General features: G+C 65.2%; 1 protein-coding gene across 3 annotated transcripts in view; it reads left to right on the forward strand.

Moving 5' to 3' along the window:
* WDR59 (WD repeat domain 59) overlaps window positions 1-15,150 on the forward strand; it is a 38,511-nt gene extending 23,361 nt beyond the window's left edge. Inside the window, exons 19-27 of one of the 3 annotated variants that reach the window (XM_075940670.1) lie at window positions 928-984; window positions 7,284-7,417; window positions 8,099-8,180; window positions 9,434-9,546; window positions 10,643-10,790; window positions 10,885-10,957; window positions 11,283-11,409; window positions 12,758-12,900; window positions 13,643-15,150. In XM_075940670.1, the coding sequence (XP_075796785.1) occupies window positions 928-984; window positions 7,284-7,417; window positions 8,099-8,180; window positions 9,434-9,546; window positions 10,643-10,790; window positions 10,885-10,957; window positions 11,283-11,409; window positions 12,758-12,900; window positions 13,643-13,878 (1,113 nt within the window). In that variant the 3' untranslated portion in view covers window positions 13,879-15,150. The remainder of the gene's footprint in view (window positions 1-927; window positions 985-7,283; window positions 7,418-8,098; window positions 8,181-9,433; window positions 9,547-10,642; window positions 10,791-10,884; window positions 10,958-11,282; window positions 11,410-12,757; window positions 12,901-13,642) is intronic. The other 2 variants (XM_075940671.1, XM_075940669.1) reach the window with 2 other exon arrangements.
* The last annotated feature ends 115 nt before the right edge of the window (window positions 15,151-15,265 follow it).

A 15,265-nucleotide genomic window follows, 5' to 3' on the forward strand; every position in this document is an offset into this window, starting at 1 on the left:
CTCTGTCTGGCCTTTGGCCCACTGCTCTTCAGTGGGGTGTCCTGCAGAGCCGAGTTCCCCTGCTCCCCCGCCCCGGCCTTGCTGAGCGCGGAGGGAGAGAAACCGAACCCAGCAGCTCCCACCAGGGCCCTGCCGTCGGGGGGGTGGCAGGGGAATCCGATCGCGCAGGGCTCCTAGCTGCAGCGCCTGCTGCTGGCCCGTCCCTTTGACTGGTGAAATCCCCGGTCAGGTGGGACCCTGAGGCAGGGCAGCGTCCCCAGGGGGGAGAGCCCCTTACCGCCAGCCCAAAGGCAACCAGCCGGCAGCTCGCTGCTGAGCGTGGGTAGGGCCGAGCCGCGGGTCCTTGGGCTCGGCTGGCGGTGGCTTCTCGTGGAGTGTCCGGGCTCGGCCGCCCTCTCCTGCCGGAGCCCTTCCCGTGGCCGCCTCCCCTGCAGCATCCTCCTCCTGTGGTCCTGGGCCCACAAAAAAGCTCCGCGCAGAGCAGCCCAGTGGTCATGCGCCGGGGGGGGGGGGGTCCTGGGCCACGGGCCACGGCAGGCAGCAGCTCTGTTAAATGACACATGGGCAGTGTCATGCTTGGCTCTGCCTCCTGCACCTGAGAGAGGAAGTGTTGCCTAGTGATTAGAACAGGGAGCCTCACTGCCGGCTGCCAGGCGGTTCCTCAGCCCGGGTGGGAGGCTTCGCTCCTTGATGCCCAGGGAGCTGGCAGCCCTCCCACGCCGGACTTGTCGCTAGGGTCACCCTGCAGAGGGCTGGGGGCCTCAGGGAGCAGCGCCCCGAGGGGGAATGCTGCCGAGTTGCAACCCACAGGCCACACTGCCCCCGCTCCCTCCCTCGGGGCCTTTGGGAGCTGAGTTATTTATTCTTTGCTTTTTCTTTTGATTTTCTCGGTGCCTTTCTTCCTTTCTCCTCTGGGTGTCCCTGCAGATGTCTCTTTGCTCTGCCCGGCGGCGCTGGTCCATCCAAGCGGCTACCGACGTCCCGGTACTGTGCGCTGTGTGCTCTCTCCTTCCCTCACCCTGTCTTTGCCCAAGAATAAAGCCCTCCCTGCCTGGCGGACGGTAACCCGAACAACCGGCGGTTCCCTCGCTTGACCTGGGGGGGTCAGGGAGTCGCCCCATACGTTGTACCAGAGAATCCAAGGTGGGAACGCTTCTGTTGGGACCCAGATCCCCTTGCCTGAGCAGGAGGCTGGGTCGCATAAAGGCTGTTGAGGGAGGTCAGAGAGGCTAATAAGATAGTAGCAAAGGATGGATTTCCCAGGACTCGGGGCACAATCAAGGAGGCTAAGGACGTTGCAGCGTGAGGATCGGAGCCCTGCACCCGGACCCGCAGGGCACTGCTGTAGCCACACCGCCCCCTGGTGGCTCTCGGTGACTGGAGCTACTGCCCAGAGGCACCTGATGGGAGAGGCCTATTGTCTGGGCAATAGGGTGGATCCTGGCTTGCTGCTGCAGACTCTGCCCCCCGACTCCGTCCCCCCTTCCTGACTTTGATTCTTCCTGGTTTCCGGCTCCATGCGCCAGGCCCTGAACTGCCGCCCTGGTGCCCGACTTCTCCGGCTCCCTCGGGCCGATGGCGCTTTGGCTTCCGGCCCAGCACTGGTGTCCCTGTTTTCCATCTGGCCTGGCTCCAGCTTTCACCTGACCCTGGACATACCCACTGGCCTCTGAACCCCGCAGTGACCACCAGGCCAGGCTGCCACCTGCACCACCTTCCAGAGCAGCCAGTGGTCGAGCGGCCGACAAACGTCTGCTGTCCCAGGCAAGGCAGCTGCTGGACTTTGATGAAGCAATTTGCTCCCCGTCGGCCCAGGCGGTAGGGTTCTCGGGGCAGGGCTCAGCATCAGGGTGTGGCCGAGCCCGGATCACAGCCAGGACTATGGCACCGCTAGGGGACCGACCAGCGTGGCTTTTGCAAAGGAAGATTGTCTCCCTAATCTGCTGCAGCTCTGTGAACGCCTCCCCAGCCCGGTGGCGGAGACCCGAAAGACGCGTGTACTTGGGCTTTCAGAGTGCTGGAGCTGGAGCCCTTTTACGGAACGCAGGGTACGGAGAGGGGGAGACCGTGAGCTCCGCTGTGGGGCAGCCGTGAAGGTCAGGTCTAGACTAGTCCCGGACGGTCGGCTTACGGGACGCAGTCCCTGCGGCGCAAATAACGTTGCTGGAGTCGATGTACTGTAAGCCGAGCTTGGCGCCACCTCCACAGCGGGAGGCCGATGAGAGCAAACGTTCCCATCGGTTTCCCTTACTCCTTGCGGCACTGACTCGGAGGGTGCACTCAGCATTCAATTTAGAGGGTCTTTATCAGACCCGCTAAATCAAACACCATAAGATCAATCTCTGGTGCGGCAGGTGAGATGAAGCCTGAGACAGGAAAGCGAGCAAGCGGAAAACGGCCAGTTTTCAACCAGGGAGAAGTTCCAGTGAGACGCTCCAAAGGGCCAGCCTTGGGCCGGTGCTCGGGCTGCGTGTCTGTGGTCGCGAAAGGCAGCGAGGCGGTGTACAGAAGCACGCTGACCATAGGTAAAGGCATGCTAGAAATCGGCCTCCCAACACGAGGGAGAAGTAGGCGGCCTCCAGCGTGTCTGCCAGATTCTGCAAAGCCTTCATGGCCGACATGGAGCTCGGAGGGACTTTGCCGAGGGCTCATTTTCCCCCAGAACCAGAAGGAAGCGCTGGCTGTACCTGGGCCGTGGACTTCTGCATGCCAAGAAACAGACTCCCCTGGGCAGTGGTCAGGGAGAGTGAGGAATCCAGGAGGCCTATGGGGAGCGTTCCCCTCGGTCTGCCCCCCGCCCCAGTATCGGCACGGGAAGGCAGCCTTGTGTTGAGCGTATGGGTCGATAGCACCCTTCTCTGGCCATCTGGGGTCTGCCCCGAAAGAGAGCGAGCGGCAGGCATGGCGAGGGGCCTTGAGAGTCCCGAGGCCGGTCCCCGTGAAGAGACTCGGAGCTGGGAGTGCTGTCCTTTCCGGCAGGAGCAAGCAGTGACGGAAACGGCGAATGACTGGCATAGCCACGAGCTGGGGCACTTAGCGAAACCCTGTAAGCAAACGTGACACCAACTTAAGCAAGTACCCGTATTTTAGCGAATATAACCTGAGGGGTACATTCGTTTTACAAACTGCACGCGCGCGCACACACGCCCGGCGGGGTATATTTGGGTGCAGGGTATACACATTTTTTTTTTTTTTTTACACACCAGCTCACTGGCCGGTTCCTCCGCAGCCGTAGGAAGGGGCAGGGGGAGCGCTCATCTGGCTGCGCAGGAACTGGGCGGTGAGTGGCTGGCTAATTCTCTCCCCCCTCCACCCCGGCACCATAAATATACCCCGGCACAGCCTTGTATCCCCGCAGGTTATACTCCTGCGCGGGGTAGACAAGTTTTTTTTTTAACTCAAAAAGCAAAAACCACGGGGTATATTTGGGTGCGGGGTATATTCGCTAAAAGACGGTACTCGCCTGCTCTGCACACCCATCATGTGGCCCCCGAGGGCGCAGCGACCGAGAGCAGGGCAGCGTGAGAACACGTCACCCCCGTGAGGATACTGAGTGAGTCCAGCAGTGGCATGAGAGGCACCAACCCTCCTGCATCGGGGCAGGAGCCAGCCGCCAGCTGATTGGGGGGGCGGGAAGGGGCAGGTTCTTCCGGAATGGGCCGCGTGGTGCTGCTGGGACTGGCTGCAGGGCAGCCCTGGCGACTGGCCGATGGAAACGTTGCTGCAGAAGAGCTTGTTCTGGAAAGTCCTGGCAGCGCGGTGGCCGGGCGGGGTTCGGCCGCCCCAACCTGGGGTTTGTTGCTCAAAGGACGATGCGGGAAACATGCTCCCTCCTGTCCCTCTGCCCCATGCGAATCGGTTTTCTCCCTCCCCCGCCGCAGTAGAGGTCATTCCTACAGGCTGCAGCTGCGCGGGCGGGCGGGAAAGCCCCCCGAGCGCACAGTGAGAGCACTGGGCCCCCGCGTAAAGGGGCTCCCTGCACTGTTGGGGCTCCGGGGGGGCTGGCGCAGCGCGCTGGGGGGCGCCGTTCTGCAGGGAGCGGGGTGGTTGCTCCGAGCAGTCGGTGACGTGTTCTTGGCTGTTTCCGCCCTTCCCCCTGGGCTGCCATCGAGGGCCTGGGCGAGCTGGGTAGTGGGTACCCGGCGGCCGGCCCTGGCCTGGGGCCACGGTGGACTCACCTGGTTCCATCCCCGGCTGCTCAGAGGAGCTGTGGCCTCTCTCCTGCCTCCCCTCGCGGCCGTGGAGACGCAGGGCCTGGCCTGAGTCTGTCTGCATGGAGGAAGGGCCGGGGCCGCACGAATGGCCCAAATGTTCCGCCTGCAGCCCCCGCTGCCCCCGGCCCCTCTCGGCCTGGGCGGCAGGGCTCTGGCAGCCTGGCACAGGCCCCAGGGCGATGGCCCTTTCCCGGCCCTCCCCAGGGCTGTGGCCAGAGGGGCATCTGACTTCTCCGGGGACCAGCGAAGGGGCCGTGGAAGCCGGCGTGTCTTTCCCAAGCCCCCGCAGAGCGACCGGCCCAGACACTGGCCTCTTCTGCCCCGCAGCGGGGGAGGGGATGCACCCCCCATGGGGCTCTAGCTCTCCTCGTGGAGTGAGGCCAGCGAACTCTGCTGGGTCCGGGGGCGCTGGGGAGATTGGCCAGGCCCGCCCGGTGCCCTGCTTGCTGTCAGTGGCCCTTGGTGGAATGTCCCGCCCTCCCTGCCGTGGCGTGTCCGTGTTCTGCGTCTCGCGCCTCCCCCGAGGCGGGTGGGGGCTGCGCCGCGGGTGCCTTTGAGGAGCCCGCCGCAGCCTGGGCGTGCTGAGGGGCCAACGAGCCTCTTCCCGCTGGGCCCTGAGAGCTCTGCAGGGCCGGCAGGCTTGGCTCCCCGCTCCCGTGGCGCAGGCCTGGCCGGGGCTGCGTGGGGCAGGGTGGAGAAGCACGCCGGCTCTTCCCACTGCGCACCACCTGCTGTGGCGCAAAGCACCGGCCGTGCCCCTCCAGGCACAGCCAGCCTGGCTCCGGCGCACTCCCCAGCCAGGCCAAGGAGAGCAGCCTCCGGCCCCCGGCCGGCCCGGGAGCGGGGTTGGAGCAGCTCAGGGAGCCAGCAAGCTGAGGGCCAGGCCTGCATCTCAGAGGGGCACTGCCCCCCCCCAGTCGGAGTCTGCGCGGTTGCTTTTAGGAACAGCTGCACGGTGGCACTGAATATCTGCGCTCCTGCCCTGCGGCGCCCCGGCAGCGCCTCCACGCCGGCTACAGCAGGGGCGGGGGGGGGGGGGCCTGTGGTAACCAGCCCTCGGATCCCACCCTGACCTTGCTTTACAACGAGCCCCCTTTGCTGCCCGCATGGACCCAGGCCAGCCCCTCGGGGCCCTGCCGCGCCTGCGAGCGCAGCCAGGCAAGCAGCGCGCCTTCCCCCTTGGGCGGGGGCCGCTTCTCGCCACGGCCTCAGCGGCGTCCTGGTGAAGCCCAGAGCGCAGGAGGCCAGACCTCGGCAGGCCCGTCGGGGGAGTCGATTCCAGCCCACCCCTGCTTTTCACGTGCTCGCCGGGCAGGCTGAGCCACCCCAGAATCCACCTGCGCGGTCACTGTGCCAGCAGGCCCTGCCTGCTGCCCCGGAGCCGGTCCCGGCTTTGCCAGGGAGCCAAGGCGCACGCAAGGGCCCCCCCGGGTGCCCTGGGTTCATCTCGGCCCTGCGTGGCACTAGAGCCCCCTGCCAGGCGCAGTTCCTGCCCCATGGGCGGGTGGGGCCTCCCCGTAGGGAGCTGGCCCGAGTCTCTGTGTGCGCCTGGGCCCGAGGGGGAGAATTCGGCCCTCTGGGGGAGGGCTTGGCGTGGCCTCATCTCCTCATGCCGAGAGCAGACTCCTGGTTGGCGCCTGCCAGCCGTCCCTGCCCCCAGAAGCACAGGCGGAGCGCAGGGCCAGGGGCTCGGAGCCCAGCCCGGTCCGGGACACACACGGCACCCTTAGAGCCAGGCAGGGGCTAGTGGAGTCGAGGAACCGACAAACAAAAGCTTATCGGTTAATGCCGGAGACGACAGGCCTTCCCCTCCCCTCCCCCACCAGCGAATGTTTGGCGGGCTGGGCAGCAGCCCGCTCAGTCCTAGCTTGCGACAGGTCCGGTGCGGCTCTGCATTTCAGGTGTATTGGGGGCAGGCGGCCGGCAGCCCGGCTCCGTTCCAGCTCGCTGGTCCGGGCACTCAGACCCTACACGGGCTGCTGCCACCCTGCACAGCTGCCTCTCTCCCCGATGCAGCAGCACGGGGCGGCAGACAGCCCGTCCACGCAGGGGCTGCTTTTCAAACGCTCCCCTCGCGGACCAGCTCCCGCCTGGCACCCCGTGCGCTGCCTCTGCTACAGTGGCAGGGGCTCCTGGGGGGGGGGGGGCCGAGCGCACTGGCTGCCAGCCCTGCCCTCGGGGACTAGAGAGCAGTCGGGTGACCACTAAGAATTCATGAGGCTGCTCAGCTAGTGTGGCGGCGCGTCGGGGGTCCCCCGTCTCCTGCACCCCCGTAGTGGCACGGACAGACTCCACCAGCCGGTAGAACAGAGGGAGTTTATTGCTTCTCCAGGACGCAGCACAGAACAGATGTCATCTGGTTCCAGGGCAGGCCTAGGATGCCTCAGCCCCCCTTGAAATGGGGGAGCCTGGGCCCCTAAATCCCAGCCCCTTTCCCTAGGCTGTCTCCTCCATGCTCCCAGACAGAAACTAACTTACTTCCAGCCCTGCCCCCAGCCAGGGCTCCCCCCCTTCTTCCCATTGCTCTGCTCCCTGGGAGATAACTGGTCAGACAGGTTCGGAGCCCCCTTGCATAATGACTCATCCCCTGCCCTGCTGGGCCATGCTGCAGCCAGTGGTCACCCACTGCCCTGCATAACAACCAGCAAGGTACCCCCACTACGTCACAGCTAGTCAATGAGCCGCTACCTAACATCCCTCGTTAGAACTCGGCAGGGAGCCAGCGCGGGCAGGGCCTTATCGCCGAGCCAGGGCCACCCTCCACGCAGAGCCCTCGCTGGACTCAGACCAGAGCCCGTTCCTGGGCCTGCGGCGTGTGGCTGGCTGGCTGGGCGCGCGTTCGTTCCTCCGGGCGGCCCCACAGCCGCACAGCCCCTCGTCGGCGCGCTTGCCTTTCAGTGGCCTGGCCCGGCCCGCCTTTCCCTTGCACCCCGGGCATGCTGTGGGCAGCGGTCTAGTGGGGCCAGAGGCTCCGAAGGCAGGGGCGGGTGTGGCCTGCGTGACTGCCAGTGCTGCTGCATCTTCCCGTCGGGCCTCCTCCCCCGGTCACCCGTTGCCATCTCCCCGCAGAAATCCAGACGATGGAAGAGCAAGCGAGAGGGGACTGATGCCAGCAGCCGACCCATTAAAGCTGCCGGCAAAGTCATCATCCAGGATGTCTCCTGCCTGCTGCCTGTGCACAAAGCGCTAGGGGAGCAGTACATGTGAGTACCCGGCCCCGTCGCCAGCAGCCCGCTCCATCAGGCACCCCCGGCATCGCTGCGCTCCCCTGCCTCCCGGGGAGAGGCGGCTTCTGTCCCAGCCTCTCCTGCAAGGGACCCGCACAGCTGCTCCAGCCTTTCAGCAGAACCCGTAAGGCTGTCGGAGGGCTTCCTTGCTGGGGTCACCCAGTGCACATGGGCCCTTCTTGCTGGGGGCTGGGGAAGGACAGCTCCCACAGGCTGGCACTGGGAGATAAGGCCCAGAAGTGTGTCCGCGGAGAGATCTGTGTTGAGACACACGGGCACACACATGCATACTCGCTCGTCCTCACGCTCAGAAAGGTGTGTTCAGCTTTGCACGTGCGTGCGTCTCAGCGTCAGGGCTGTGTGTTCTTAGCACACGTGTCACGAGGGCTTGCCCCTGGGTCCAGAGTGCCGAATCTTTCCTTTCTCCCAGTTCTCATTCGGCACTGATGTAAAAGAAGTGCAAAGAAAAGGGAAATCTCGTCTTCGGACGGCTCCGCTTTCACTGCTGCTCTGCTGGTGCTGCAGCCGTGAGCACGAGAGTCCCGGCGGGCAGGGGGTCGGGAGATGGGATGCGTCTGGGTGGCGAGGGGGTTCTGTCCGGCCTCGCCCGCTAGGGAAGGAGCGTGTCAGTAAAAGCGCCTTCTCTTTCCCTTTCAGACTGAACGTGACGAACATTCAGGAGACCTGCCAGAAGAACGCTGCCTCCGCCCTGGCGGCTGGACGGAGGGATCTCGTCCAGGTACTGGGCTTGTCCTCTCTTGCGCAAGTCCCTCCCGCTTGCCTGGTCCTTCCTGTGCCCAGCCCTGCATCTCAAGGGCCTGGCTGGGCCACGGGGCGCAGCAGGCACCCCAAGACCCTCTGCAGAGATGAGGCGCCTCCCCTTTAGTAACTGGGGCAGACGTCGCCCTGAGAAACCCTTGGCCAGGCCAGCGAGCGGTTCGTTTCACAGCCTTTGCCAAACCCGCCGCGGTGCTTGGGTGCTTTGAGACTTTCTCGTGGGCCAGGCTAGAAAGGTAACAGAGATGCAGCCGTGTTAGTCTGGTCTGGCTGAAACAAAGGACAGGGCTATGCAGCACTTTAAAGACTAACAAGATGGTTTATTAGGTGATGAGCTTTCGTGGGCCAGACCCACTTCCTCAGATCAATTTGTGGAAGAAAATTGGCACGACCGTGTATACCAAAGGGTACAATCCAAAAAGGTGAACACGCATAAAAAGGACAAACCAAATTTCCGAACAGAGAGGGGATGAGGCGGGGAGGGTGGGTCTGGGAGGTTTTCTGGCTGACTTGTGTCTGGCTTGCACCCTGCTCCCACCGCCCTCCCCCAGCTGCCTTTCGGAAGTGCCCTGCGTCTCGGCCGAGCCCTGAGCTGCGGCGTGGGGACAGGAATTCCCCTTGTGAGCCTCCTTGGCACAAATCGCCCGGCTTTCCCTGGGCCCTGTGGCTGCACCTTGGCTCAGGCCTGCTCTGCTTCTGTGCTTCAGTTCCCCAGCACCCAGAGCCCTGCTGGGGGCCGGAGTCCCCTGCCGCCTCTCCTGGCGCTGTTCTCTCGGCCCCTCGCTGTCCCTGCTCCAGCTCCCCTGCCCTTTCTCTGGGCTCCTGCGGCCCTTCCGATACCCCTCCCCACGCCTGCCAGCCCAGGGCTCCCCTCCGCCAGCGCACCGTGCAGCTCTGGCTGGCCGCTCTGAGGGGCGGAGCAGGAAGCCGGGCGAAGGGCCGGCGGTACCATGGCGCCCTTGAGAGGTGGGCAAGTGTGGGGCTCTGTAGAAGGGAGACAGCCTCGGGGCCGAGAGGAAGAGGTCGGGAGCTAGCCGGTTGATGTGACCGAGTCTCCATGATTGTTGAGTCCGACCCCAAAGCTGTGAGGGTTTAGCTGATTCTGGGGCCCGCAGCGAAGAGCCTTGTCTGCCTGGCTGCAGGGCGGGCTCGGGGCCCTCGGGGCGGCTGTTTCTTTCCGGCCGTCACGAACGCTGCTTCTCCTGTATCTCGCAGGTCTGGTCGCTGGCCACGGTGGCCACGGATCTGTGTCTCGGGCCGAAGTCCGACCCCGATTTGGAGACGCCCTGGGCCCAACACCCATTTGGACGTCAGCTCCTGGAGTCGCTGTAGGTCTCTGCGAGCTCGGAGCCGGGGCAGGGCGACTGTCAGTCCCTGATTCACGCGTAGCCCTCGTGCGATTCCAGTCAAGCCCCCGTTCACACTCAGCCCTCGTGCACCATGCACTACCCCCACTTCTGGGCATTGAGCCAAATCCGTTTGGACTGGAAGAATGAACCACTGAGCCGACCTGCACTGAAGCTTGGACCCTGCTTTGCTGACAGCTCTGCCCAGCCAGCTCCTCGGGCTCTCACCTGCCCTCCTCCTGCAGGGGCGCGAGAGAGGCCCAGTGCGTTCTGGGAGCCCCGCTCCAGCCGGTGCCTGTCTGCTGGCCCTTGGGGGATGCCGTGCTGGGCCGTGCACCGCAGCGGTGCCTGTGGAGGCTGGTTGAAGAGCAGGGCTCTGCGGTGCGAGGCACTGCACAGACACCCAGGAAAACGCTGCCTCCTGCCAAAGGGCTCGCGCTGGGTTCTGCCCCAGCGGGGGAGCGGGGACCCGGGAGCTCACTGCGGCCCTCAAGGTGTAACAAGCAGAGATCTTCATTCGCTGTGGGCCTGGCTGGGAACAGTCATCCAGACCCCCCCCCCCTCACACACACACCCCCGCACCCCGGTTCGGCCTCCCGGCGGCGGGCAGACCCACTTCCGCGTGCCCGTTCGTCTCCAGCTTGGCAAGTGCCGCCCACCCACTTTGGAGCTCCCATCTCCACCCCCGCCCTCCCCCAACCAGCGAGCTTTGGGGAGCGACCGCGGGCTCCCGTCTGCGCTGTCCTGCGGGGCTCTGGCCTAGAGCGGGCGTGGGGGGAGCCCAGGAGCCGGAGCATCGTCACCCGGTAACGCTGAAGCCCGAAGGGATCAGACCTGCCTGGCCTTGCTCCAGCTCTTGCTCCTGGGGGTGGGGTGGGGTCGTTAGGAACCCCCCTGGGTAGCTAGGGGTTAGCCCCACCCCGCAGAGGCCCCCACTCCCAGGCGCTAGGCCTTGCTTGTCTGTCCAGCTGGAAGCGCTTTAAACCCAGTCGGGAGCGGGAATGAGGTGGCGCCTGCCCGCCCCCTGCAGATTGCACCACGCGGCCTCACCCCTGCCCTCTCCTCTTCCTCCCCGCAGGCTGGCTCACTACTGTCAGCTCCACGACGTGCAGACCCTGGCCATGCTCTGCAGTGTCTTCGAGGCCCAGTCCAGGCCGCAGGGGTGCGTGAGTCCCACGGGGCCCTTCCCGCCGCGCTCCTCCACCGGGCTCTCCCACAGCCGATACGTACGCAGCCACTTCTTTGTGGGGGCTTTTCTGGGCGGCCGGGGCGAGCTGCGGCCCGGGGCTGACGCGACTCCCTCTCCTTCCCGCCCCACAGCCCAGCTTTGCCTCGTCGGGCTCCTGCTCCAGCATGTCGGACCCGGGGCTCAACGCTGGAGGCTGGAACATAGGTATGGAGCGGCTGGGCCGGACAGGCAGGGGAGGTGGCTTCACTCACAGGCGTGTCCTAGGCCTAAGGTGGCTTTCGGGGAAGGGGGGGGATACGGAATTGCAGGCAGGGACGTCGACCCCGGCCAGGAAGAGGCTTTTGAGCGGCCTGGGCCGGAGTAGTGATCGTGCGGGGTCGACGGTGGTACTGAGGCATCCTGGGGGAAGATGGGGAAAACCCGAGTGGCCGCCCACGCTTCCACCTGGCATTCGCGGCTCCCCTGGGCCTGTGGCGTGGCACGCTCCCCACCCGCTCACCACACCCCACCCCTCCTTTGGCTTGGGCAGCAGGCAAAGAGCCGGAGCACCCCTTCACGCCCTGGGGCGAGTCTTCGCCCGACGAGCTGCGCTACGGAGCCCTGGCCTACGCTGACCACCGGGAGCGCGAGAGAGACCAGCACGACAGGAACAAAAGGTAGCGCTCGGCCACGGGGCCGGGGTGGTGTCAGCTGCTCGAGGGAGCGCCGGCGCGCCCCTCGTCCAGCCGCGCCCTCGCCCCTCGTCCAGCCGCGCCCCTCGTCCAGCCGCGCCCCTCGTCCAGCTGCGCCCCTCGCCCCTCGTCCAGCCGCGCCCTTCGTCCAGCTGCGCCCCTCGCCTCTCGTCCAGCCGCGCCCCTCGTCCAGCCGTGCCCCTCGTCCAGCTGCGCCCCTCGCCCCTCGTCCAGCCGCGCCCTTCGTCCAGCTGCGCCCCTCGCCTCTCGTCCAGCCGCGCCCCTCGTCCAGCCGTGCCCCTCGTCCAGCTGCGCCCCTCGCCCCTCGTCCAGCCGCGCCCTTCGTCCAGCTGCGCCCCTCGCCTCTCGTCCGGCCGCGCCCCTCGCCCCTCGTCCGGCCGCGCCCCTTGCCCCTCGTCCAGCCTCGCCCCGGGTGGCCCCTGAAGCTCCCAGTCCTCACTGATTCTGCTCCACTTGGCTGAATCCGCTGCAGGGAGGGCTGGGAGAGAGCCTGGCGCGCCCGGGCACAGCCTCGTCCCCATGGCGGGTGTGCTCAGACTCCCGGACATGTTGTCCTTAAACCCCGCACGAGAGATGGGGGAGCAGCCCGAGCCCCGCCATGGGTGCCGGGAGTGGGTGGAGCCCGTGACTCTGGTCTCCACACTGGGAGTGGGCGGAGCCGGTGACTCTGGTCTCCACACTGGGAGTGGGCGGAGCCGGTGACTCTGGTCTCCACACTGGGAGTGGGTGGAGCCCGTGACTCTGGTCTCCACACTGGGAGTGGGTGGAGCCCGTGACTCTGGTCTCCACACTGGGAGTGGGCGGAGCCGGTGACTCTGGTCTCCACACTGGGAGTGGGCGGAGCCCGTGACTCTGGTCTCCCCACCGGGAGTGGGCGGAGCTGGTGACTCTGGTCTCCACACTGGGAGTGGGCGGAGCCAGTGACTCTGGTCTCCCCACCGGGAGTGGGCGGAGCTGGTGACTCTGGTCTCCACACTGGGAGTGGGTGGAGCCCGTGACTCTGGTCTCCCCACCGGGAGTGGGCGGAGCTGGTGACTCTGGTCTCCACACCGGGAGTGGGCGGAGCCGGTGACTCTGGTCTCCCCACCGGGAGTGGGCGGAGCCGGTGACTCTGGTCTCCCCACCGGGAGTGGGCGGAGCCCGTGACTCTGGTCTCCCCACCGGGAGTGGGCGGAGCCGGTGACTCTGGTCTCCACACTGGGAGTGGGTGGAGCCCGTGACTCTGGTCTCCACACTGGGAGTGGGTGGAGCCCGTGACTCTGGTCTCCACACTGGGAGTGGGCGGAGCCGGTGACTCTGGTCTCCCCGCCAGGCTGCTGGACCCTGCCAACACTCAGCAGTTCGATGACTTCAAGAAATGCTACGGGGAAATCCTGTATCGCTGGGGCCTGCGGGAGAAACGGGCTGAAGTGCTGAAGTTCGTCTCCTGCCCCCCCGACCCGCACAAGGGAATCGGTGAGTGGTGCTGGCCCTTCCAGCTGCCCTGCAGGCCACCTCCTGCCTCCAGGGCCAGGAGACAATGGGACAGATGGAGGCCCTAAGATGTGGCCATGGCGCCCAGCAAGAGACGGGCCGTGGCAGTGAATGGCACGTGGGTGCTCTGCCCCCTGGCCGGGCCGGCTGGACCCCGGCGAAGCAGCTTTGTATCTGGGAGGGAGGGCCGTTAGGAGCTGGAGAAAGGCCTGGGGCTGCCCGCTGCAATCCCCCAACAGGCCTGGCAGGAGGAAGGCACGCTGTCCTTCCGGGTGGGCGTGATGCAGCAGCGGAGAGGGGGCTCCCCGGGCCCCGGCGCCTGGCTGTTGGGCTGGGAGATGGGAGAGCTGCCCGTCTGCGAGCAGTTGTCTGCTCCTGCCGACGCGCTGGGCTTGTGCCTGCTCAGCCGTCTCCTCTGTGCGAAGCAAGGGCAGCTCTTTGGCAATGGGGGGAAGAGAACGGGGCAGCGGAAGGATTTCACCCCCCCAGCGTCTGTCCAGCCCTGGCTAAAAGCCCTTCCTCCGCCCCGCACCTAGCACGCGGCTGGCTCAGCCTAGCTGCAGAGGCGCAAAGGAATGTAACCGGCCGGTGAGAGGAACTGGGGGAGGCTCTCGAGGAAATACAAGGGCTGTGCGGGGAGACTCGGGCAGGCCCTGGGGATGAACAGAGAACCGCAGGCTCGGGGCGACAGGCCGGCAGTGACTGTTTTGCTGTTTCCTGCCAGAGTTCGGGGTGTACTGCAGTCACTGCCGCAGCGAGGTGCGGGGCACCCAGTGCGCCATCTGCAAGGGCTTCACTTTCCAGTGTGCCATCTGCCACGTGGCCGTGCGGGGCTCCTCCAACTTCTGCCTGACCTGCGGCCACGGAGGGCACACCAGCCACATGATGGAGTGGTTCCGCACCCAGGAAGTGTGCCCCACCGGCTGCGGCTGCCGCTGCCTGCTCGAGAGCACGTTCTGAGCACAGGCAGCAGGAGCCTCCCGCCACCTGGACCCAACGCCGGTTCCAAACTGGCGTCCGTCAGCTCCTCGCCGCAGGATCTCCACAGGCTGCCGGGCCGTGACGCTGTGCGCGGCGCTGGCATGGACAAGCACTTCCAGTCTTCCAGCAGCTGCTTGGGTGCCCCCGCTAGAAGTGGCCACGCTCCCTGTGTCACTGCTGGCACGGGACGCTGCTTGGGAAATCCGGCTTTGCTGCTAAGGATGCAGGACTGGTGGCTGGTGGCCAGGGTGTGTGGGAAAGTTCCTTTGGAGTCTTCCTGGCAGGACGACCTAGCACCAAAGATCACATCTGTGACACAGACAGTCCTCTGCGCTAAGATACGGTGCAGCTGGTTTCCAGGCAGGAGTCATGGCCCAAGCATGTCTCCGTCTTCACGGAGCAAATAGACACGGGGCCTCTGAGCCAAAATATTTCCACACCTGCGAGTCCCAGTTTTTTTAATGCTGTTTCTGTGTGGCCATTTCTGGGCCTAATGAAATTGTTCATCACCTGAACCAGCAGGACCAAACTGCCTTGTGCAGGCTGGTTTCCTGTTCCGTGGATCAGTAACTGCAGCCTGTACAAAGAGCCCCCCTGTGCCCCCCACAGCGCTAGACTCACCCATTTCTCTCAGACTCACTGTTGGGGGCTGGGGTTTGTGAGTGTTCTGACTGGTTGGAAGGAGTCACTTAACTCCCGGTCAGTGATGCTCCCTGTTGAGTGCACAAAGGACAGCTGCATATCTGGGCCTTGGCTCGGCTCAGTCTGCATGGAACGAGCGCATCGTGGCTTAAGGCAACTCCTTTTTCCTCCTCCCGCTGAGCATCTCTGCCTTGGTTTACCAGGCATCAGTGAATAATTCAGGTTCTGGGGGTGGGAGTAGGTCAGTTAACTTGAGAGCCTGGGCTTGCAGTGCCCTGGCTGTGCTGGGGGCAGGGTGTGGCTTATGAGATTTGCAGAGATGCAACAGTCTCAGGGCCTGGCCACCTTTTTTTCCCATTTTCACCTGTAAACTTGCACTGGCAGTAGTACGGGCAGGCTGCCTTGATTAGGCTCCTGCGGGTCGGTGCCCTCTCCAGCCAGACCCAGCCTACATGGGGACACGGTTCCTTCTGTGCCCAGCGGCGCATAGGAACTCGTTTCTCACCCTCCCTGAGGAACTGCCTGTCTCACACCAGGCTTTGGCAGGCTTGGGGGTGAGGAAACTGATCCTCGGGGTGCAGCGCGGATTAAATGAGTTTGTAAAAGTTGTGAGCTAGTAACTCCCCGTTTTCTGTGCCTCTCCCTGTGCCCGTCCTGCGTGGCTGGGCCGAGGCCCGGGCTGTGCCCTGGTACCAGGCTTAGATGTACACTGCAGCCCCAAAGA

This window comes from Pelodiscus sinensis, chromosome 12, assembly GCF_049634645.1.
Source record: "Pelodiscus sinensis isolate JC-2024 chromosome 12, ASM4963464v1, whole genome shotgun sequence".
NCBI classification, from domain to species: domain Eukaryota; kingdom Metazoa; phylum Chordata; order Testudines; family Trionychidae; genus Pelodiscus; species Pelodiscus sinensis.